This window comes from Lampetra planeri, chromosome 53 (genome assembly GCF_965212315.1).
Source record: "Lampetra planeri chromosome 53, kcLamPlan1.2.h2, whole genome shotgun sequence".
Classification (NCBI taxonomy): Eukaryota; Metazoa; Chordata; class Hyperoartia; order Petromyzontiformes; family Petromyzontidae; genus Lampetra; species Lampetra planeri.
In genome coordinates this window covers 8,764,672-8,787,919 of record NC_136159.1, presented here as the reverse complement: position 1 = coordinate 8,787,919, position 23,248 = coordinate 8,764,672, and the positions used below count along the sequence as shown (strand labels likewise).

Below are 23,248 nucleotides of genomic sequence, written 5' to 3'. Positions count from 1 at the left end.
CCCAGACAGAGAGACGACTTCGAGGCAATTTGTAACATCTGATTGTTTGCTCGTGGATTTTATGGAGGGAGTATGACAACGGAATATACCGTGGGTGATGCACACAAGGACATACGGACGTACGGACACACACATGGACACACCTACCTACGGACAGATCCTGACACAGCAAAAATCGAAAGAAACCCCGCCTTGTGGGCAGGACCCAAAGGGATTTTTCGGCATAAAAGAAAGGACCCTGAGCATTGGAAACCAGCTCGACCGGGAGGGTCGACTCAGGAGCGAGCTGCGACCAGCGGGTCGGCTCGACTCATCTTCAGCTCGACCGGGAGGGTCGACTCAGGAGCGAGCTGCGACCAGCGGGTCGGCTCGACTCATCTTCAGCTCGACCGGGAGGGTCGATTCAGGAGCTCGACCGGGAGGGTCGACTCAGGAGCGAGCTGCGACCAGCGGGTCGGCTCGACTCTTCAGCTCGTCTGGGACTCAGCCGAGTTCGATCGGCTCACCGGAGCCGGCTCTCGGGGCTCGACTCAAGCGGCTCCCCATCTCCTCTGCAGGCGGGCAAGACCCGCTTGACAGCTCAACTCGGCCTGCGTGGGTCAACCTCTGCCGAGTCGGAGGTCTCTGCTGCCGCCGGAGTGGTGAGAATCGCGGTTTGGCGACGAGGCTTCGTGCTCACCCTGGTCGACGACCCAACACTGCACGCTGCGAGCGAGCTGTGGGCGCCACCTACCGACCGGGTTCCGAGCTGCGACAGCGTATCAACGGGCATCCACCAGTTCACCACGGTGACAGGGGAGCGACTGATACGTATGACGCGCACCGCCCCCTCACCACACGACCACCAGGCGTCTGTTTGACATAAAGAACCGACTCCGAACACTGACTATTCAAGACAACTCTTACCACTCAAACACACTCGAACCCATAAGCCATCCGTGGCTGTGAAGGCATCACAACGAGACCGAGTGATGGCCATCCGTCGTTTATAAGAGTATTCGTAATTTTTATCTTTAATATTTAGTGGGCTGTACTCTTAATCGCATAAATTCCCAACAGATCCATCAATACGAATTGATTCTTGGCACCTCCTTCCGCCGAGCCACGCTCACGTGGGGAGTGGTGGCCCACCAGATCCTTATCAGGTGATCTGGTCCCCAATTAGTAAACTCGGTATAAGATAACGATCTTCGGAAAAGGAGCACCGTCGCAGGCCCTTACTCCGAGCCATTCTGTTGTCAGATAACCTGCCGATGTATCTGTTGAGATTGGTGCCTTTAAGAATAATAACTGTTTTTGATTGTGTTTTTTTTTTATCGCCGTATAATCTTTCAAGTATCTTTCAGTCATAATCGCCGCACGTACTCGCATCCTCTACAGAATATTCAACTGTCCCGTGACCCAAGGTGCTAACAACGTGATAAGGGTTGCGCATGATCAATAAGGAGTGCGGTACTGCGTGAACAATCTTGAGTATAATCATTCATTAACGTTAAGGTTTTTCTTAGCATAGTATTTGCATATTTTAACGACTCTCTCTCTCACTAACAACCATCGCGTTATGCGGGATCCATGTGCCGTTGTCAAAGTGAAATCAGACAATCGTTGATGATACTGTATTGATGCCGTGTTGACGTTCCGGGATGGAGAGTTCGCATACTATATCATAGTTTAGGTTGAATTAGTAATAAATTGATTAATACAGAAGTGGTTGTGTGATTCTTTCCTGAAATCTATGCATAAGATCTGCTTCTGCGTTGAGATCTGAACTTGGTGACCTTAATAAACACACTAATACATACTCAGTAAATGTTAAAGCGATAACGGGGTGAACCGGGGACCTAAAATATAAGCGAGAATGAGACGAACCTAGACAACGATGCCGAGTTAATCTAAGTTAATCTTGCATACTTACACCACACCTGCATAACTGCATACGATTAATTGCCTTATTCCGATCGATAACCCACCCTCGTCACCGAGGCGGGGTCTGGTTATCATAACGACTTGCATTATCATAATTACACCCACTCGCATAATTACTACGATTACCTCTCGAATTGGCATAATTAAATGTGCATAATTACATAAATTGACATATTTCCGGATAATTACACATTTGGCCAAATTTCATTTGATTATTATTATTTTCACTGAATATTCATAACCCACATATACAACATAATAATTTCACCCACGCACGCATACAACATAACAAATTTTGATAACCAACATATACAACAGTGCCCCCACCAGTGTCCCCTCCCCCCACCAGTGTCCCCACCCCACCAGTGTTCCCTCCCCCCACCAGTGTCCCTCCCCCCCACCAGTGCCCCCCCCCCACCAGTGTCCCCCCCCCACCAGTGTTCCCCTTTCCCCACCAGTGTCCTCACCCCCCCACCAGTGTCCCCCCCCCCCACCAGTGTCCCCCCCCACCAGTGTCGTCTCCCTCCACCAGTGTCCCCCCCCCACCAGTGTCCCCCTCCCCCCACCAGTGCCCCCCCTCCACCAGTGTCCCCACCCCCGCCAGTGTCCCCACCCCCCACCAGTGTCCCCACCCCCCCACCAGTGTCCCCTCCCCCCCACCAGTGTCCGCACCCCCCCACCAGTGTCCCCTCCCCCCACCAGTGTCCCCACCCCACCAGTGTCCCCATCCCCCCACCAGCGTCCCCACCACACCAGTGTCCCTCCCCCAATCAGTGTCCCCCCCCCCCCACCAGTGTCCCCACCCCACCAGTGTACCCCCCCACCAGTGTCCCCCCCGCCCCACCATTGTCCTCTCCCCCACCAGTGTCCCCTCCCCCCACCAGTGTCCCCACCCCCCACCAGTGTCCCCTCCCCCCACCAGTGTCCCCACCCCACCAGTGTCCCCACCCCACCAGTGTCCCCACCACCCACCAGTGTCCCCGCCCCCCACCAGTGTCCCCCCCCCACCAGTGTCCCCACCCCACCAGGGTCCCCCCCCACCAGTGTCCCCCCCCCCACCAGTGTCCCCCTCCCCCCACCAGTGCCCCCCCTCCACCAGTGTCCCCACCCCCGCCAGTGTCCCCACCCCCCCACCAGTGTCCCCTCGCCCCCCACCAGTGTCCGCACCCCCCCACCAGTGTCCCCTCCCCCCACCAGTGTCCCCACCCCCCACCAGTGTCCCCTCCCCCCACCAGTGTCCCCTCCCCCCACCAGTGTCCCCACCCCCCACCAGTGTCCCCTCCCCCCACCAGTGTCCCCACCCCACCAGTGTCCCCACCACCCACCAGTGTCCCCGCCCCCCACCAGTGTCCCCCCCCCACCAGTGTCCCCCCCCCACCAGTGTTCCCCTTTCCCCACCAGTGTCCTCACCCCCCCACCAGTGTCCCCCCCCCCCACCAGTGTCCCCCCCCACCAGTGTCGTCTCCCTCCACCAGTGTCCCCCCCCACCAGTGTCCCCCTCCCCCCACCAGTGCCCCCCCTCCACCAGTGTCCCCACCCCCGCCAGTGTCCCCACCCCCCACCAGTGTCCCCACCCCCCCACCAGTGTCCCCTCCCCCCCACCAGTGTCCGCACCCCCCCACCAGTGTCCCCTCCCCCCACCAGTGTCCCCACCCCACCAGTGTCCCCATCCCCCCACCAGCGTCCCCACCACACCAGTGTCCCTCCCCCAATCAGTGTCCCCCCCCCCCACCAGTGTCCCCACCCCACCAGTGTACCCCCCCACCAGTGTCCCCCCCCCCCCACCATTGTCCTCTCCCCCACCAGTGTCCCCTCCCCCCACCAGTGTCCCCACCCCCCACCAGTGTCCCCTCCCCCCACCAGTGTCCCCACCCCACCAGTGTCCCCACCCCACCAGTGTCCCCACCACCCACCAGTGTCCCCGCCCCCCACCAGTGTCCCCCCCCCACCAGTGTCCCCACCCCACCAGGGTCCCCCCCCACCAGTGTCCCCCCCCCCACCAGTGTCCCCCTCCCCCCACCAGTGCCCCCCCTCCACCAGTGTCCCCACCCCCGCCAGTGTCCCCACCCCCCCACCAGTGTCCCCTCGCCCCCCACCAGTGTCCGCACCCCCCCCACCAGTGTCCCCTCCCCCCACCAGTGTCCCCACCCCCCACCAGTGTCCCCTCCCCCCACCAGTGTCCCCACCCCACCAGTGTCCCCACCACCCACCAGTGTCCCCGCCCCCCACCAGTGTCCCCCCCCCACCAGTGTCCCCACCCCACCAGGGTCCCCCCCCACCAGTGTCCCCCCCCCACCAGTGTCCCCCTCCCCCCACCAGTGCCCCCCCTCCACCAGTGTCCCCACCCCCGCCAGTGTCCCCACCCCCCCACCAGTGTCCCCACCCCCCCACCAGTGTCCCCCCCCCACCAGTGTCCCCCCCCCCCCACCAGTGTCCCCCCCCCAACAGTGTCCCCTCCCCCCACCAGTGTCCCCACCCCCCCACCAGTGTCCCCCAACCAGTGTCCCCCCCCCATCAGTGTCTTCCCCCACCCCACCAGTGTCCCCTCCCCCACTAGTGTCCCCTCCCCCCACCAGTGTCCCCACCCCCCCCACCAGTGTCCCCTCCCCCCACCAGTGTCCCCTCCCCCCACCAGTGTCCCCTCCCCACACCGGTGTCCCCACCCCACCAGTGTCCCCCCCACCAGTGCCCCCCCCCCCCCACCAGTGTCCCATCCCCCCACCAGTGTCCCCACCCCACCAGTCTCCCCCCTCCCACCAGTGTCCCCCCCACCCCACCAGTGTTCCCACTCCACCAGTGTCCCCTCCCCCCACCAGTATCCCTCCACCCCACCAGTGTCCGTCCACCCCCACCAGTGTCCCCTCCCCCCACCAGTGTCCCCTCCCCCCACCAGTGTCCCCACCCCCCACCAGTGTCCCCTCCCCCCACCAGTGTCCCCACCCCACCAGTGTCCCCATCCCCCCACCAGCGTCCCCCCCCCCCACCAGTGTCCCTCCCCCAATCAGTGTCCCCCCCCCCACCAGTGTCCTCACCCCACCAGTGTACCCCCCCACCAGTGTCCCCCCCCCCCACCATTGTCCTCTCCCCCACCAGTGTCCCCTCCCCCCACCAGTGTCCCCTCCCCCCACCAGTGTCCCCACCCCCCACCAGTGTCAACTCCCCCCACCAGTGTCCCCACCCCACCAGTGTCCCCACCCCACCAGTTTCCCCACCACCCACCAGTGTCCCCGCCCCCCACCAGTGCCCCCCCCCACCAGTGTCCCCACCCCACCAGGGTCCCCCCCCCACCAGTGTCCCCCCCCCACCAGTGTCCCCCCCCCCACCAGAGTCCCCCCCCCACCAGTGTCCCCTCCCCCCACCAGTGTCCCCACCCCCTCCAGTGTCCCCACCCCCCCACCAGTGCCCCCCCCACCAGTGTCCCCCCCCACCAGTGTCCCCTCCCCCCACCAGTGTCACCCCCCACCAGTGTCCCCCCTCACCAGTGTCCCCTCCCCCCACCAGTGTCCCCCCCCCACCAGTGTCCCCACCCCACCAGTGTCCCCTCCCCCCACCAGTGTCCCCACCCCACCAGTGTCCCCACCCCCCCACCAGTGTCCCCCCCCCCATCAGTGTCCCCCCCCCCCACCAGTGTCCCCCCCACCAGTGTCCCGTCCCCCCGCCAGTGTCCCCACCCCACCAGTGTCCCCACCCCCCACCAGTGTCCCCCCCCCCCCACCAGTCTCCCCCCCCCACCAGTGTCCCCCCCACCAGTGTCCCCTCCCCCCACCAGTGTCCCCCCCCCACCAGTGTCCCCCCCCCATCAGTGTCCCCACCCCCACCAGTGTCCTCCCCCCCCCACCAGTGTCCCCACCCCCAACAGTGTCCCCACCCCCCCACCAGTGTCCCCACACCCCCAGCAGTGTCCCCCCCCCACCAGTGTCCCCCCCCCCCCACCAGTGTACCCCCCCAAAAGTGTCCCCTCCCCCCACCAGTGTCCCCCCCCCCACCAGTGTCCCCCCCCCCACCAGTGTCTCCACCCCCGCACCAGTGCCCCCCCCCACCAGTGTCCCCCCCCCACCAGTGTTTCCCCCCCCACCATTGTCCCCACCCCACCAGTGTCCCCTCTCCCCACCAGTGTCCCCCCCCCCACCAGTGTCCCCCCCCCCCCCACCAGTGTCCCCACCCCCGCACCAGTGCCCCCCCCATCAGTGTCCCCCCCCCCACCAGTGTCCCCCCCCACCAGTGTCCCCCCCCCCACCAGTGTCCCCCCCCCCACCAGTGTCCCCATTCCCCACCAGTGTCCCCACCCCCCACCAGTGTCCCCCCCCCCCCCAGTGTCCCCCCCCTCACCAGTGCCCCCCCCCCACCAGTGTCCCCCCCCCACCAGTGTCCCCCCCCCCCCCAGTGTCTCCCCCTCCAGTGTCCCCCCCCCACCAGTGTCCCCCCCCCACCAGTGTCCCCCCCCCAGTGTCCCCCCCCCCACCACCAGTGTCCCCCCTCCCACCAGTGTCCCCCCCCGCACCAGTGTCCCCCCCCCACCAGTGTCCCCCCCCCCACCACCAGTGTCCCCCCCCCACCAGTGTCCCCCCCCCCACCAGTGTCTCCCCCTCCAGTGTCCCCCCCCACCAGTGTCCCCCCCCACCAGTGTCCCCCCCCCAGTGCCCCCCCCCCACCACCAGTGTCCCCCCTCCCACCAGTGTCCCCCCCCGCACCAGTGTCCCCCCCCCACCAGTGTCCCCCCACCCCTCACCAGTGTCCCTCCACCCCCTACCAGTGTCCCCTCCCCCCACCAGTGTCCGTCCCCCCACCAGTGTCCCCTCCCCCCACCAGTGTCCACCCCCCCACCAGTGTCCCCCCGCACCAGTGTCCCCCCACCAGTGTCCCCCCCCGCTCGCGCGGGGTGGTGACGGCATCGCCCATTGGCCCGGGCCCGTGAACCTCCCTCCGACCAATCGCGGGCTGCGGGGCCGTGTGGCGCCGAGACAGTCGGCGATTTTGCTTGGCGGGAAGTGCGCGGGTGCGTGGTGGTGGTGGCGGCTGTGGTTGTTGTTGCTGGAGAAAGTGGAGGCTTCGTCTCGCGATCACCACGAGTTCCCCACGCGTGAGTGCCGCCGGTGTGTCACCACCGCCGCCGTCGTGGCCGCGATGCACAGCCCGAGACGCGCAACCACTCGGCCCCCGCGTGCGTTACCTGCCTCTGGCTCGTACCCGGGCGTGTGGTGCGTTCTGTGTGTGTGTTCGTGGTGTTGTGTCACTTTTTGTAACCTTTGTGTTACAATTGTATCGCGTCCCCTGTTGTGTACACGTGTGTTGACACCGTGGCTTTGTTATGTCATCTGTGTTGTGTAACGTTTGTGTTGTACAGTGTTATTTGTGGTGTGCTACCTTTATGTTGTGTAACCTTGGTGTTGTTTACCTGTTGCCCGTTGCGCAATGTAACTTTGTGTTGCAGACATTGTGCTGTGCCGCCTGTTGCGGGACAGCTTTGTGTTGCGTTACGTCTTGTGTAATATCTGTCTTGCGTTATCCGTGTTGTATTCTATTTAGGATTTATACAGCAGCGCCCTTTCCAGGGCACTTTACAACGCAAGTCGACGGCGGAACACGGGGGGCAAAAGGGGAGCAACGGGTGGGGTGGAGCGGCTGTCGGTGAGGGTAGTGACGGAAGGGATGGAGGGACAGGACCTAGGAACGCAGCTGCTGATGTTGTAGGGGTTCGGGAAGGAAGGCGGTGGAGTGTGACGGCGATTGCGGGCGACAGACGGGTGCGACGTATGGGGGGGCACACGCGTGAAGCGGTAATGTAGATAGGTGCTATGGCTGGGCATGGATGAGGGTAGGTGAAGGGTAGAGGTCTGGTGACCGGATGATTGGGCTGATTGAGGAGCACATTGGAAGGATGTGCTCCTCAATCATGGACATTAACCACCCCCTACGTCTCTGATATCAGCTTGGAAGAAGTGTCTATGTACGGATCACATCGCGTACCATGGCCGTGCCTGAGGACCCCAATAACCAACTACAGCAATGTACAACATTACCAGCCGCGGCAACAACTATACAACATCAACTACAGTGGTGTTTCTCAAACTCTTTTTGGCCGGCGGACCACTCAGTCTATGCAAAAAAATTCGCGGAGCACAGTTCCGACAACCCTTTATAACAAAATGCATTCGCTTCTCTCTTTAAATGCCTAAAACCCCACAAAAAAGCCAGCTTTCTCTGGTCAACATTCCTGTAGCTCCAGCGTCATCATTAGAAGAAGAGGCAGTTGATCCTACTCCGTCTGTATAACGCCACCACTGCTTACCCCAAAAGGCCTTGATCAACCAGCCCCTTTCAACCAACTCTTAAGTTTTATCTAATTATTTGTATTTATTATTCATTAACATGAATGTACATTATAATAATATGCAGTTTTGTACACTTCCTGACATTTAGTCACACTTTTTTTCCAGAAATGTCAGCTAGGAACGCAACCTCAGATTTTAACATGTGTATGGGAAATTCGAGTTCACTTAAAGTAATTTCGAGTTAAGTAGCATTTTCCAGGAATGCATCCTTTATTTATTGCGGAGAATTCCTGTATATTACCGAGTACTAGGTCCATTGTGTTCTCGCGTTTATGCGCTGTTACGAGTACCAAGTTGTGGGGAAGTTTAACAGTAGTTGCCCAATGGATGCACTCACCCCCGTCATAATAATGTGGAATTTCGAACAATTATGCAGGATTAGCAGCATCAAAGGGAGGGGATAATGCACGGGCATAAGTAGTACTAATCACATACCTGCATTTCCCATAAATATGCTAAATTCCTCTTGATATGCAAATTCTTTTGTCAAGGCGCCCTTTCCCCCCCTTCCAACCCAGCTTATATATATGCTCCAAGCACGTGTGCTGTTTCATTCAGACGCTGTCGCCTCGACAGACCTGGTTTTCACCTGAGGATGGCTTCTTGCGTTGTGGCCGAAACGTCGTGAGAATTATTTTATTATGTTTTATTTTTATTATTTTATTACTTCCCTTCTACGTGACTTTACCGAAAGAACCAAGAAGATTAACACGTAGGCTTTCGCGACCAATATCCATAATTGAGGTTTTTTTGCGTTAGATCGCGTAAATATGAATCTACATCAGTAAATATGAATCTGCCAGTACCAAAATGTGAGAATAGGTTTTCCACTTTTTCTGGCAACAAAACAGGTGTTAAGATATTAAAACACCAAACTGAAACCTTTTACAAGGAATATGAATCTGTCATTAAATCCGCCACCACCACAAATCTGGATGTTGCCTGATGATGCTTGTAATTACTGGTGAAACGTCCTCGACTTTTTTAACGTTGTGGGTTTACTCTCCAACACACTGGTGTGCTGTACTAGTAACGAATTGGCATGTTTTGTTTACGTGACAGACCTTACGAATTAGCTGTGTCGGGTGGTGGCGGGTTGAACGATACATGAATATTTACATGATGTAACCCAAAAAAACCTGGACATTCATCAATTATAATACTGTTTGGCCAACAGGGCAGCTAGCCCTGTTGGGGGCTGCCTCAGCCCATCACCCATCCACGGTAGTTAAAATACCGTGCAGTTTGGGTTTACATCGCATCCAAGTGGGACAGCATCTCTACAGATGCTTTAGAGACACACTGGGCACATTGTGTAGAGGCAGTCGTAGGCAGAGGGAGGAAGGAAAGATCTGGAGCCTTGACTTGAACCGGGACAGGCAGTCAACAGCACGGATAACTTGGGGAAGGCGGTTCCGGACTGGGGGTAGCAGAGGAAAATGAGCAACATCCTGAGGGTAGGTTGACTGGGGCCTTTCACAGAAAGTCTTGGTTGCTAGAGCAGAGAGTGCACGGAGGGGAGTAGAGCTGGAAGAGAGCGGTCGGTGAGTGCGTGGAGAGAAGCATCGTGAGATGAGGGAGGAGGAGAAATACCATAGAGCATTTTGGAGACGTGTAGAGGTGAGATGCAGTATGTGTGCCGACAACTGCAAGGTTTCACACTTTTTTCCACTGCAATGTTTTGGAGGTGCACGTTCAAACTGGAGTCTGACTGCATGTGGACTTTTTGTCACTGAGGAGCAGAGTACTTTGCTTTTGTCAACATTGAGTTGGAGGAAGATGAAACCCGAATGTTACAAAGACAAATATCCCCTATATAGCCTTCACAGACTTGGGGAAAGTGTTTTTAGCAAGCATCTATGCCAGTATGGCACACGAGGGGGTGGGTGACCAGCACCACTACCGCCTTTGTTTACATCGCGGCGATGTATTACATATCACAACATCTAATTTTAGGCTGCGTCGACCTAGAAAAGGCCGAGAACCAGTTCAGATATTCATCACCGATGTATGTCGGGAATCTATATTGTGTCGCCGGGTTCGTATCCCAGTGCGTTAATCACTGCACTACCGTTCCCCACAAGGCAAAACCGAATGTGCACCCATCTGGCCACCTGCATGAATCCTCTCCTACTGGGTAACTTCACCCGTGTGTGTGTTGTATTGGTGTTTCACAGGCTGAGCTCGGCTCCAGCCGACGTCGGGGGCTGGTCCAAAAGCGGAACGTCTCGGACTTAGTGCCATCCTTTGTGGTGGATGAGGGGCTGAGCAACAACATGGCGACGCCGGCCAAGGGGAAGCGGCCTCGCACACGCCAGACCATGTTGTTAGGGCCAGCAGAGATCAGTGCCTACCAGAGTCAAGGTGATGCCCCCGCAGTGGATGACGTGGCCTAGTGGTGGCGACAGAGGTTCGCGGGTTGAATTTGGCAGGTCGACCTGGTGAATACAGGCAGTCATCGACTTACGAACATCTGTACTTACGAACCATCTTCAATGAGAATTTTTTTATCATGTAACCAGCTGGTGAACTTGCACTTGCGAACTAAACCGGGGAACTATTTTGGTCAGTGGAGCGATCCTCCACGAGATGTAATGAGTCACAGCATCCCACTGGGAGTGAGTGCCTGTCTGTGTGTGCGCACACATGTATGTGTGTGTGAACGTGTGTGTGTGTGCATGCTACGAACCCGGTGAACCGAGTTCGATTCCCGCTCACGACCAACACCGGTGACGATTATCTGAATGGGTCTTGGGGCTCCCTTAGATCGACTCAGCCTCAAATGAGTACCTGGTGTGGTGTGTAAACATTGCCACTGGGGAGATAAAGGTGGCCGGCCATGGTGTTGGCCACCTACCCCCTCGTGTGCCGTGCCAACCTTCATTGGTGCTCGCTAACAGCACTTGCTCCAACAGTCTGTTCAGGCTACACGGGGATCTTTCTCTTTTTTTGCGTGAAATTGTGGGGACTCATTACTCCATTTCCGACAAGCAAGCCAGCATCAGGAACAGATTTTTTTCTATTTATGTTACTTTATGTTAGGTTTTCTTTACTCTACAGTATTATTTGCAAGTGTACAATGTTTCTTCTTATGAGTTTAACAATGCTGAATTGCAACACATTTTGCAACACTAACCGTATGTGCATTTGAATACAGTACATGATTGTGTTCTGACTTATGAACATTTTGACTTACGAACGGGTCTCAGGAATGGAATCGAGTTAGTGAGTAGAGGACTGCTTGTACAGCGGTGCGTATTAACCTTTCAAATATTACTACCTGTCTGCTTTGCAGTGGATGTTAAAACATCCCGTGACGTAATTCGGCACGAATATGCCATTGCGCGCTGGCGTCACGGTCCAAATTTGCTAAATTTGAGTCACTTTGCGTGCCCGGGTTCTTCGCACATGCAGCATCTAGTCTCTACAACTCATCCCAGAGTGTGTGAGGCTACTGCAGGCCTGCAGGGGGATGTGTGGTGAGACATGGCTGCAACTGTCGTGCAGGAGTCGGTGTGAATCAGAGCGTATTGCTCGGCCACGCCTGCAAAGCGGCGGCGCTGGATCTGGAGGAGTTGTTGCTACCAATGGACGCCCTCCAGGGCACTGCTGCACCCAGGCTGGACCCAGCTCCTCCGTGCCCCCCGGCCGTGACAAACAACGCAACGGCCAATGTTAACTCCAGCAGCAGTAGTAGTAGTAGCAGCAGCAGCAGCGACTCTGAAGTGGAGGTGAGTTCAATTTGGTATATGACCTGTGGGGTAAAGAGATGTGCTCCCTAGTCCAATTAGATATTTAGAGCCTCAACCGTGATGCTCCTTTCACATGGAAAATGTGACCCCCCTTTTAAAATTGTGAATGCATCACCCGGCCTTGCATACAAATGCCAGCCCGTAGACTATGCAGCGCAATACTCCCCCAAGTCTCACAGGCTACTGCTGCCCAGTCCCTTATTTCCTATCCACGACATTATAGCCTCATTAGGCACCCCACATCATAAACTCTTTTCAGGCTCTGCATGGGCACTGATGTAGGGACGTCGCAAAACGCTTCCCGAATTAAATGTAAGAATTCACCGCTCATCCCGGTTTGCGAGCACACAAAGGGACAGTTAATGGTTGACTTCCTCAATTTACCAGTCCTTTGCAAAGGTTTGGTGGCTAGGTACAAATGGCAATAACAATCATTGGGGACGCGTGCGAGTCCGGCGGTTGCCATTACACACCACTGGAGTGGGATAAGACAACAACCCACGAGGGGCGTTGTGCATAAATCACAGAATACATCATCGCAAATATCCACATGACATGAAGGATGGGGGATGAGGTCATTGGGACCACCTACCACTGCTCACCTGAGTGACGGGGAGGAGGGGTGAAAGTGGAAGGCGATTGGCCGGGAGGATTGAACATAGGAAAAGGCTGGAAAAGGTTCAAGGAAAATGCGTGACGGGGGGGGGCATCAGACATGCGATGTGCATTGGCCTGTTCAATAAACACTCAAGTCATCACCGTAAACCCACGTTGATTTTTCTGTAACTTAATTGGACTTTGGTTTGTAAAGTACAGTTAGACCTCTTCGTGGATTTTTCTTTGTGAGATTCGATTATTCACGATGCGACCCCGACGTCTGCTGTATATTTGGAGTTTGCATGCCTATCTCTCTCTGGTCGTGTGGATTTTTTTTTGGGTACTCCGGTTTTTCCCTCCACACTTAGAAACATGCGTTTAGAGTATTTGGCTGCTATAAATTTCCACGTTATAAGCCACTACTTGAGCTATCATTTGTGGCCAGGTCGCTTCTCAAAAAGAGCTACATAGCTTGGTGGGCCTTACCTGGTAAAATACAATTTTTTTTAAATAGTTTAGTTTCAAATTTATATTTGCATACCATTTGAAAGTTCTCCCCTTTTTCCTTAAACGATTCGCGATTTGGCATGATCGCATCTTGGGGGAGGGATACTTTACTTGCACAGTACAGGAGTGTATTGTGGATCGTGTGCCCGTCATACACATGCTGGAGCTTTTATTGTTCAAGTGCCGTTGCCTTTTGTGCCATTTTTGCGCTGTATTTGCCTCATTGGTGGTGTTTTTTTATTTCAATCAATTGGGGGGGGGGGGTTTAAGCCTCAATTGAGTGGGGAGAAAGTGAGATAAAAAAAAGAGATCAAAAGGCATAAAAAAAGTCACGAGCTTAGCTCAAAAAGGAAAGTTGTGTTGGATAGACTTGCTCACCATGGCTGTAGTGCGTTTGCTGTTGGACGCCATTCTATGGTAAACGAGTCAACGGTTTTATAAAGGAAAAAAACGAGAAGGCCATTTGGGAAAGTGTGGCAGGAAGTGCACCATTGACCACCAAAATAGTACCATAACATCCCCATTGTCATCCAAAGTGAATTAAATGTTCAAGTTATGGTAATTTATTGATGGGTTTTGTATGATTTGTCTTATCTATTTGTACTTTAGTAAAATGTAATGAATTATATGGATGTTATTTATGTGTACAATACGGGAATAATGTTATGAAACATTTTCATGTTCTCCTGTATGTTCAGTTTGACTTGGGAACCCTAACCCCCTTTCGCCCATATCAACATCGTATCCACATTCGGAAATTGTACTTTCGTGCAGAATGTCAAGAACCTAATCTTTGCAGATGTCGAGTCCTTCCTGTAATTTGTCTGAGCCCACTTTTGAAAGGGAAAATCCATCATGCTTAATATTGATTTCATGTTTGTGCATTGTTTTACGATTTATTCTATAATGCGGTGGTTTATTGTTAACATTTATCACTGGTTGATTTTTGCTCCAATTTTGCTTAGTTAATGTTGTAATCTTTTTGGTGACCTGAATCACTCTTACAAATGAGACTCTTATCCTGGTCTCTTTGAGTTGCCAGCTGATTTAACCAAACACAAACTTGAGCTTGGTGCGTAGGCTGTGAAGTGCTGATGCCACTTTATGCGCGAAACCCTCGGCAGGCCGGCATGGAGCGGCTGTCATCTTACGAGCGCAAGAGACTTCGGAACATCCGGGAGAATGCAAAGTTCCTTGCGGATCTCAACATCCAAAAGGTGGCGACACTTGCATACAGAAACGTGACACGTTAGTACCCGGGGGGGGGCGTTTGGATATCTCCCGATAACACTGATGTGCGTGTCTTTTGTGTTTGTGTGTATGTGTCTCACTGTTTCACGCAGGCGGTGGAGAGCCTGAAAGAAGTTAATAAACGTTCACACAGGTGTGTTCACATTCTGTTATTTTGAGGGACTCGCTCCATGCTCACTCATGTTTTAACATAATAAAATTAGTTACTATTTTGCATAGGGGAGCCATACTCAGTCCAGAGATTATTTACAGAGGGCTCCTGCTGCACTGGAATGTGTGATCAACACCAGTGACATGCCATGCGATTCGAATAAATGACATCCATTTTACTAAGATAAAGAACCTTCCACTAAATATTTGCAGAGACGTGCAAACTGAAAGGCAATTTTTTCTTGCCAACAACATACTTAACCATCAACAAAGACCTCAAAAATGTACATTGCTGCTGGCTCAAGTCCTGATCCGCCCCTCTGGGATCGCGCTGTCATCATCCTAGAATCTCACCCATATCCAGAAGAATGCTCTTGAACAATGCAGACATCCAGAATAAACAACTCTTTCAAGATCTAAACATCACACCTCCTGGCTTGGACATTCTTCCTCGAAGACGTTGGTGTAATCATCAAGCATATTGGAACATCAACAGGCCGACGATGCACACATCTTCACGAATGTAAATTTAAAGACAAGCCACAGTCAGGTGATTTTGGCCGTGCAACCCAAATTATTGACCCTAAAGTAAACCACTGTAGTCTGTGCTCCTTCAAAAGTGGAATAACAAAACTACACATTCCCTCTGCTGAAGCCCTCTCGTGGCTGGCAGACCTTGACATTGGCATATACTGTAACTGCTAAACGTGTTGCTGCCATCATAGGTGAGAACAGAATATAATTGCATACGATTAGCTATGGGAGGAGACTGGAGAACCCAGACAAAGCCCATGGGGGGGGTGGGGGGGAATAAAACCTTCACACAGAATGGCGCCGGTGTCGGGAATCGAACCTAGGCGCTTCTTGCCATTGGGCACAAGAGTTACCGCTGTGCAATCTAAACCATGACCGTTACCATTCCCCCCCCACCCTAGGTCCAGAGTGAAGGTGACGCAGCCACCGCTGCCCCTGCGCAAGCCGTCCCGCCGCTTGCGCAAGCTGGACCCGTCGGGCGTGCCGCTGCCCGAGGAGCAGCCCTTGCTCACCCCAGCAGAGTCTCATGTGGTGAGCAAGTCCTCATGACACCGGATCATTGTTTGACTGGTTTTTATGTGACCAATTTAGTCATTTAGATTTGTATAATCACCGAGTCGGCCTGTGGCTGTATCTGCAGCACAAAGGCCATGCCACTGCTGCCTGCTGCGCGTGTCTCATTGTGCGATTTTATGACTTCAAATCAGCAGGGAAGGTAATATCTATAAGAGGTTTTGTTTTAGTTCACGTTAATATTAATTCTGTGGCGGGTTCAATGACACATTTATATTTACATAATCTACCCCAAAAAAACCCCACTCATGGATAATATTGGTCGCAAAAGCCTAGGTGTTAAACCGAAGGTAATAATAATTTACACTTCTAAAGCGCCTTGCACCTGGAGATCACAAGGCTCTGTACAAAACATACAAGCATGCAGGCTCACGCCAATAAGATCGAACCCTGAAACAAAGGAATCAGAAAATAGAAAAAGCCCTAAAAAATAAGTGTGTATTAAGTGCACGGTTTGAATAAAACGAGGCAGTCAGCACAACGAATGTCCAGTGGAAGTGAATTTTACATCCTGGGGGCCACGCGACAACCTCGTACAGAGATGTGACCTTGGCACACACAACAGACCAGACTTGGAAGACCAAAGTTCTCTTGTTAGAATACATGGCCGAAGAAGGTCCTGTTTGTATGTGAAGGGAGTAACATCGTTAACAGCCTTGTTGGTGAGGAGAAGAATCTTGAACTCTACTCAAAAACCAGACCGGCAGCCAATGGAGAGATGTCAGCACAGGTTCAGTAACCGGCTTGCACGTAATAATTCTGGCAGCCACATTCTGCATGCGTTGTATGCGACTTAACAGTTTAAGGGGGATGCCAGCAAACAATGAATTACAAAAATCAATACGAGGGAACAAAAATAAATGAACCAGCTTCTAATTGTCCGATACAGGATGGGGGTGCTGCCTGGGTATATTTTTAAGATGAAAAAAGGAAGCCTTAGTGACCTTGTTAATGTGTACTTCAAAGCTTAATGAGGCATCAAAGACAACCCCAAGACTTGGAACTGCCTGAGTAGCACCAATATTGTGACCATCGATTGTCAGATAGACCGAACCAGGTTTATAAATTTGGTGTGGGGAGACCCAACAAGCAACACCTCCGTCTTATAAAAATATAACTGAAGAATGTGGGATTGTCTTGATAGACCTGAGAGAACCTGACAGACTATAAGCAGATGCTTGAAAGTCAGATTTAGCATGAATGTAAATTGTCATCAGCATAACAAGGAAGTTAAAGACCTAGTTTACATAAAATATGACCGAGTGGGGTCATATGTATATGCAAAACAAGATTGGGCCGAGTAGGAAACCCTGAGGCACACTAAATGGAACAGAACATGTATCGGATTGTTGCCCTCCAAGGCTGACAAACTGCTTTCGATTGGAGAGGTAGAAAGTGAACCAGCTCAAGGCAATGCCAAAAACCCCCATGTAGCCTTCCAATCACTCGAGCAGGATGAGATGATCGACAGCGTCAAAGGCAGCGCTCAAGTCCAAAATGATGAGAACACTAGATAGGCCTGCATCTGCAGCAACCAATACATCATCCACAACCAGGGCTATATCCCTAATGTAACCAGGCCTGAAACCAGACTCAAAGGGATTTTGAAGGTCACTGACGAGCAAGTGGTGTTGGAGCTGCATGGCAATAGCACGCTGTGGAGGACCTTGGGAGAGGTAAGGCAGATTTTGAGATGGGGAGATCATTACTGATGACCTCAGGTTCTCAAGGCCAGGCTTCTTAAGCAGAGGCACAACCATAATTGAGTGAATTATACTGGTAGGAACGAAGTGATCCAGCCTACAATAGATTATATCGTCCGTCCGTCCGTCCGATGTCCGATTAGGTGTAGCAACATCGCCCCCTACTGCAAACTCTTGGCAGGACCCTACAAAAACTTTAGACTCAGTGACGCTTTCCTGGCTAAACAAGTGTAACATTCCCTTATAATTCCCTGAGATAGCTTTTAATTAAAACATTTAAATTAAAAATTAACTCACAGCGGCCTAAAGCCTACAGCTAGGCCTAAAGCCTAGAACTAGGCCTCAAACTCTCCCTTCGTATCGTACCCCCGCGTGTGTGAAAGGGAGTTAATGTTTAACAATGTTACATTCCCTGATGTTTTTAAATAGAAACATTTACATTTAAAGCTTTTACATTAATAATTAAAACATTTAAATTAAAAATTTACTCACAGCGGCCTAAAGCCTACAGCTAGGCCTAAAGCCTAGAACTAGGCCTCAAACTCTCCCTTCCTATCGTCCGATTAAGTGTAGCAACATCGCCCCCTACTGCAAACACTTGGCAGGACCCTACAAAAACCTTTAGACTCAGTGAGGCTTTCCTGGCTAAACAAGTGTAATAATACATTATGTTTATATTCTTTGGTTATTCGTTCCTACCAGCCCTCCCCGCAGGGACCTGTTTAAAGAGATTAGTGATGAACACAGCAAGAGATGGAACATTAGAATGAAAGGGCTTGGAAGGAAAAAGATCCAGAGTGACAATAAGTGGGCTGGGATCTAACTACCAGTGATGCAACTTCAGGCAAAGAAAGTAAAAAAAATACTGAGAAATTTTAAATCTGAATTAGATTGGGAATAGTTCACAAGGTGGTAGGAGGCAGAGATTCAATGGAGAGATGGATTGTGTTGATTCTGTTTTAAAAAAATACTAACGAAACTAGTCAGCTTGGTTTTCAGTTCTGGAAAAGAAATGTAATAAAGGTCGTGGAAGCGACTTCTGGAATCCGGCCTTTATTTGTCTTTTGTTCACAACACTCCTATCTTACTCCTTCATGCTGCTGACAGACAGCGTGAGAGGGATAGAGAGAGAGACACGCGCGGCCACGTGGCAGCCTGGACCCCGCTCCAGCGTGGTCTCACCCTCCGTTCGTTCCAGATCTGACCACGTGTTGTCCGCCTCCACCCCTTTTAATACCCGGGTCACGTGGTACCTTTCCACCAATCCTGGTTAACCTCTATGGAATCTTCTAGACTCCATCGTATGCTCCCAGGACCACGCCCCTGACTCGTCCCCCCATTGGCTGTGGCTAAAGCCAGCAGAACCAATCCTCTACTTACAGATGTCACCTTCCCATTACGTCAGGGCCACGCCCCTAGACTTCCCCCCATTGGCTATGGGCCAGGACCGGCAGAGCCAATCATCGTAACGAGGTGTGATCCATCAGCAACCCGGATATATCCTCACATTACAGATGGAAAAGTCTATGAACAGTTGAAAAATAATTATTGAGTTGTTCCAGGCATTAGTTAAAAGTAGCTAAAAGATAGCTAGTACAAGAAAAATCCAATGCTTTTCTGTACAGGCAGTCCTCGACTTAGGACCACCTGACATACGAAAACCCACACTTATGAGAAACCACCTTCCATAAAATATTATTTTTAATATCGACTTAAGGCAAGAACTCACACTTGCAAACTGAACCGCAGAAATATCTTGATCAGCAGAGCAATCCTCCTGTGTGCCGCACCGGCCTTCATAGGTGCTCGCTAACAGCACTTGCTCCAACAGTATTTTAGGCTATATGGGGGATCCTTGTCTTTGTGTGCAAATGTGGTGACTCATTGTGCCTCTTCCGACAAGCAAGCCAGCATCAGGACTCAAGGTAAGTGAAAATAAAACAAATATTTTTTCCTATTTATGTTCCTTAATTTCTGTTTTTTTTACTATACACTTTTTAACAGTATTATATGCAAGTGTATATTTATTGTTGTGAGTTTAACAATGCTTTCCTTTTTGTTGAACCGTAACACATTTTATAACACTGACCATATGTGCATGTAAATACAGAGCATGATTCTGTTCAGACTTATGAACCGTTCGACTTACGAACGGGTCTCAAGAACGGATTCCGTTCATATGTCTATGACTGCCCTATAGTTAGCGAACTTTTGCTTACAATTTGAGAATGGAACAGTCACCTTCAGCGAACGTAACTCGTCAACCTCTAGGCACTGCTCTTTCCTTATTAGGCCACGCATTTTCTTCCTCTTTTGGCTCTGCACCTTTCTATTTTAGGCCACACCTCTTCTTCTTTAGGGCCCGCCTCTTTCTGTTTCGGCCCTGCCCCTTCCTTCGTACACAGGGTAGGGCTTGTTTGGGTAGTGGACCAGGTGGGAGTGTGGGTGCAGCAGTGGTAGTGGTGGTGAGTTTGTTGTGAGAATTCCCCAAAAAATATAAAAACAAATATGTAGCAATTAGATGTGATTGCGATTGTTGTTATGTAACTCACCGGTAAGTGAGCCGAAACAATAGTAATAGGTGCATCAATAAATGCTATTTAATTTGTTTGGGCAGTGATTCGGTGGCAGAGGCTCTTAACGACACAAATTCGTTCAGATGATTACGTGGTCCAACCCAACCCTCTATTTTTAATCATGTTTGCTGCGAAAACTTACAAATTTTGTCACCTGAGTGCGACCCAGGTCGCCTTGCAAACGAAGCTATTCCTCGTCCTCTGAGTTTTCACCTGATTTAATAAAAATAAACCTCACACACACAACAATATCAACAACCACCATTCGCCACTAAGTGGCGGTGATGTCACCACGGCGCTTGTGCCAGGCTATGTGCACGTTAAGGCCACACACATGCGCACAACGCGTCCTGCACCGGCCTGTGGATCTCCCGCATTGACTGCATGTTTGTTGTCACAGAAGCTCAGGGCATCCGGGCCAGTGAAGATGGAGGCCACCAACCTGTCCACGGAGGAGCAGAATGCCCTACTCGAGGTTTGGAGGAAAAGCGAGGTGAGTGGGGAAAGGTATGCGCCGTCAGAAATTTGTGTTGCATCTGATGTAGGTTCCGCGCTAGCTGTTGAATCAACTAGAGCAGTGGTTCTTAACCTTTACTGCAGCCTTGCACCCCTTTGTACTTACGTTTCCGTGCTTAATTTTTTGTTTCGATGATTTACCTTCTAAAAAGATCTGGCATGTCTCGCACCCCCAGAAATGGCATCTCGCACCTCCAGGGGGTGTGTGCACCCCAGGTTAAGAACCACTGAACTAGAAGAACAACACACAACCATGCAACTGGAATTGGCCAAACATCCAAAAAGTGGAAAAATGCAAATGACCCAATTGGGATCGCACAGAGCGATATTGCCCCCACCCCGACTGCAACATGTTTACAGGAGCTTCCTGAAGAAGAGTAGACTCGGTGAGGCGTTCTTGGGGTAGACGAGTGAAATAATACAAAAATAATTCCCTTTTGTAACTCGCACAGTATTCGCTCACACGAATAGTGAGAGGGAGCGAGAGTACGACTCGGAGGCGCGAGGGACCACAGACAAACGGGAAGGCAACCGCGCGATTAGTCGGCGCCAACTTTTGCCCCAGCAATGCGGTCCTCTATATTTTAAGGTGTTATCAGCCAAATTAATGAGCGTCTATACATGTGGAAGGAAACCGGAGCACCTAGAGAAAACCCACGCATGTAAGGGGAACACTATCCTAATCAGAGAGATTGAGTGGAGTCGACATTTTTGTTGTTACTGCCTTTTGGCAAACCAGGATATGGCTCTTCGACGTCCACGGCAATGGAGTTTCCCAACAATTCTGCGATCCACCAACCCTCACTGCCTCCACACTGCTAGATTAGAGGTGCGTGCATAGCCACCACCAGAGGACAGCTGCCATGAGGGCAAGTGCCTGTTAGCGCCGAGCACATTGGTCAGTCGGTCAAAATCTCTTTTCCAGGAGATGAAACTCACCCAATGAGGCACGCGAAGCAAGATGATTGTGTCTTTTGGACGGGTGACCCGGTGTGCTGATTGGCGCACGTGTTTGTATCGTCAAAGCAGATCGTTGAGACTGATGGTCGCGAGCCTTGCGGATCTGCGTGGCTACTTGGGTTGCGTCAGGGCAACTGCCGCATCGCCAAGGTGATGAGGGAGAAAATCTGCTCGGTGGCTGTGCACCCAACCATGGACCACGTCCTCGTGGCTGCTGGGGACAGCCAGGGCAACGTGGTCTTCTGGGACCTGGTGAGTTCAGCACGAAGGGAATTGTCGTGAGAAAAGGGACTACTTCACTCCACTAACGAACGAGCTGAGCATCATCTGTAAACTCATCTGCGTGTGAAGCTGTTACTGAACCACGAGCATGGATCTGGTTACAGTTGTGACCGATGGTGGCACTGAAGTGATGCCACACGCACCGTGACTTCGTAAAGCAGGTAAGGGTGCAGCCCTGCAATTTTTTGCTCCCTCCACGTAGAGTGAACTCTGCAGGGTATTTGGCCTACTCTTCCATGTTGACCAGACGTATTGGAGGAGGTGTGGGTGTAGCCACCCACACCTTACTCCACCCACACATAGCCCTTCCTGTTCGACTAACTCTGGTGGTAGCCATTTATACTGCTGGGTGGACAGAGGCAGTTGGGGGAGATTTGAGAAACCTGCACCAATGTTTCCACTGCTACGCTGGAAGAATCTTAAGCGGCGACCTCTGGGATTGCCAGTCTAGCGCGCTGACCATTATACCACAAGTGGCAGCATCCTCATGACTATGTACAGGACCGAAATGTTAAAAAATAAAAGGGCATTTGCCACAGCTGTGGTGAATGCTGTTGTAGCATGTCTGTTCTTGCGTTTCCGGCCAGATCTATGAACTTCACGTCACTATACAGAAGCGACATTTCATATAAAAAATAGTTATGTTAATTTGGGCAAAACGTGACTGGTATTCATACTTTGCAATGCATGTTCATATTTATATATTGACTTTTAAAAATAATTCATAACTACTCTTATAAATCATAACTACTCTTATAAATCTAACAGCAGTGCGTACTGACTGTGGTGGTACCTGCTATGATTACAGCAATGTATACTTTGGTGGTACCTGCTATGATTACAGCAGTGCATACTGACTGTGGTGGTACCTACTATGATTACAGCAGTGCATACTGACTGTGGTGTGACCTACTATGATTACAGCAGTGCATACCGACTGGGGTGGTACCTGCTATCACTACAGTAGTACATGCTGACTCTATAGCAGTATTTATCGACTCTATAGCACAAAGTACTCACCTGACAGTGGCGTGGTGAGGCCTAGTCCCGCGTAGATTGTCCAGCCGGCTGAGGTGGCACCTTGGCAGGCTGGGGCTGGGCTGCTACCCCTGACCCCCCCACGATCTCCCCGGCCACTCTGCAGTAATATCTACGGCCTATAGTGGTAGCATCTAGTGACTATATAGTAGTGTAGTGAGTTCCAGGGAGACTGACGACGGAGTCGAGGCACACTCTTTTATTCAACTCAAGGGCAGTAACAATACTTGAAGGGGTAACGGCCCCTTCACACGTACTAGATGGGAAAACACCCCTAGCACTATTTCCCTTGTCCTATTCCCAGTCCTCCTCTAATAGTGCTATGGGAGGCTATCTGATCCGGCCCTGGTAAAGCACGGATCCCGGCACCCAGCTAACCCAGCCTTGCTCTTACAAGAGCAGAGGTCCAGAAGCTCTTGGGGCCGCGCCACTGGCTTACCCTGCTCGGCCCTGACAAGGGCAGCGAGACAGGGGAGTCCCAGGGCCTATTCTGCCTGGTCTTCAGACTTCACTGGTAAGCTTCTTCCACCGTGGCCCCGAGCTCTGTGGCT

The 23,248-nt window shown here is 52.2% G+C and overlaps 1 protein-coding gene across 7 annotated transcripts in view; it reads left to right on the top strand.

Annotated features, from left to right (window-relative positions):
* The first annotated feature begins 6,801 nt into the window (after positions 1 to 6,801).
* WDR76 (WD repeat domain 76) overlaps positions 6,802 to 23,248 on the top strand; it is a 28,961-nt gene continuing 12,514 nt past the window's right edge. For 2 of the 7 annotated variants that reach the window (XR_013588570.1, XR_013588569.1), the window contains exons 1-8: positions 6,802 to 7,006; positions 10,436 to 10,622; positions 11,766 to 11,989; positions 14,239 to 14,331; positions 14,458 to 14,498; positions 15,451 to 15,580; positions 20,302 to 20,394; positions 21,444 to 21,629. Coding sequence is in view for 5 of the 7 variants with exons in the window: in XM_078617370.1 (XP_078473496.1) it covers positions 10,535 to 10,622; positions 11,766 to 11,989; positions 14,239 to 14,331; positions 14,458 to 14,498; positions 15,451 to 15,580; positions 20,302 to 20,394; positions 21,444 to 21,629 (855 nt within the window). In the remaining 2 variants the exon portion in view is untranslated. The remainder of the gene's footprint in view (positions 7,007 to 10,435; positions 10,623 to 11,765; positions 11,990 to 14,238; positions 14,332 to 14,457; positions 14,499 to 15,450; positions 15,581 to 20,301; positions 20,395 to 21,443; positions 21,630 to 23,248) is intronic. The other 5 variants (XM_078617372.1, XM_078617370.1, XM_078617371.1 and 2 more) reach the window with 5 other exon arrangements.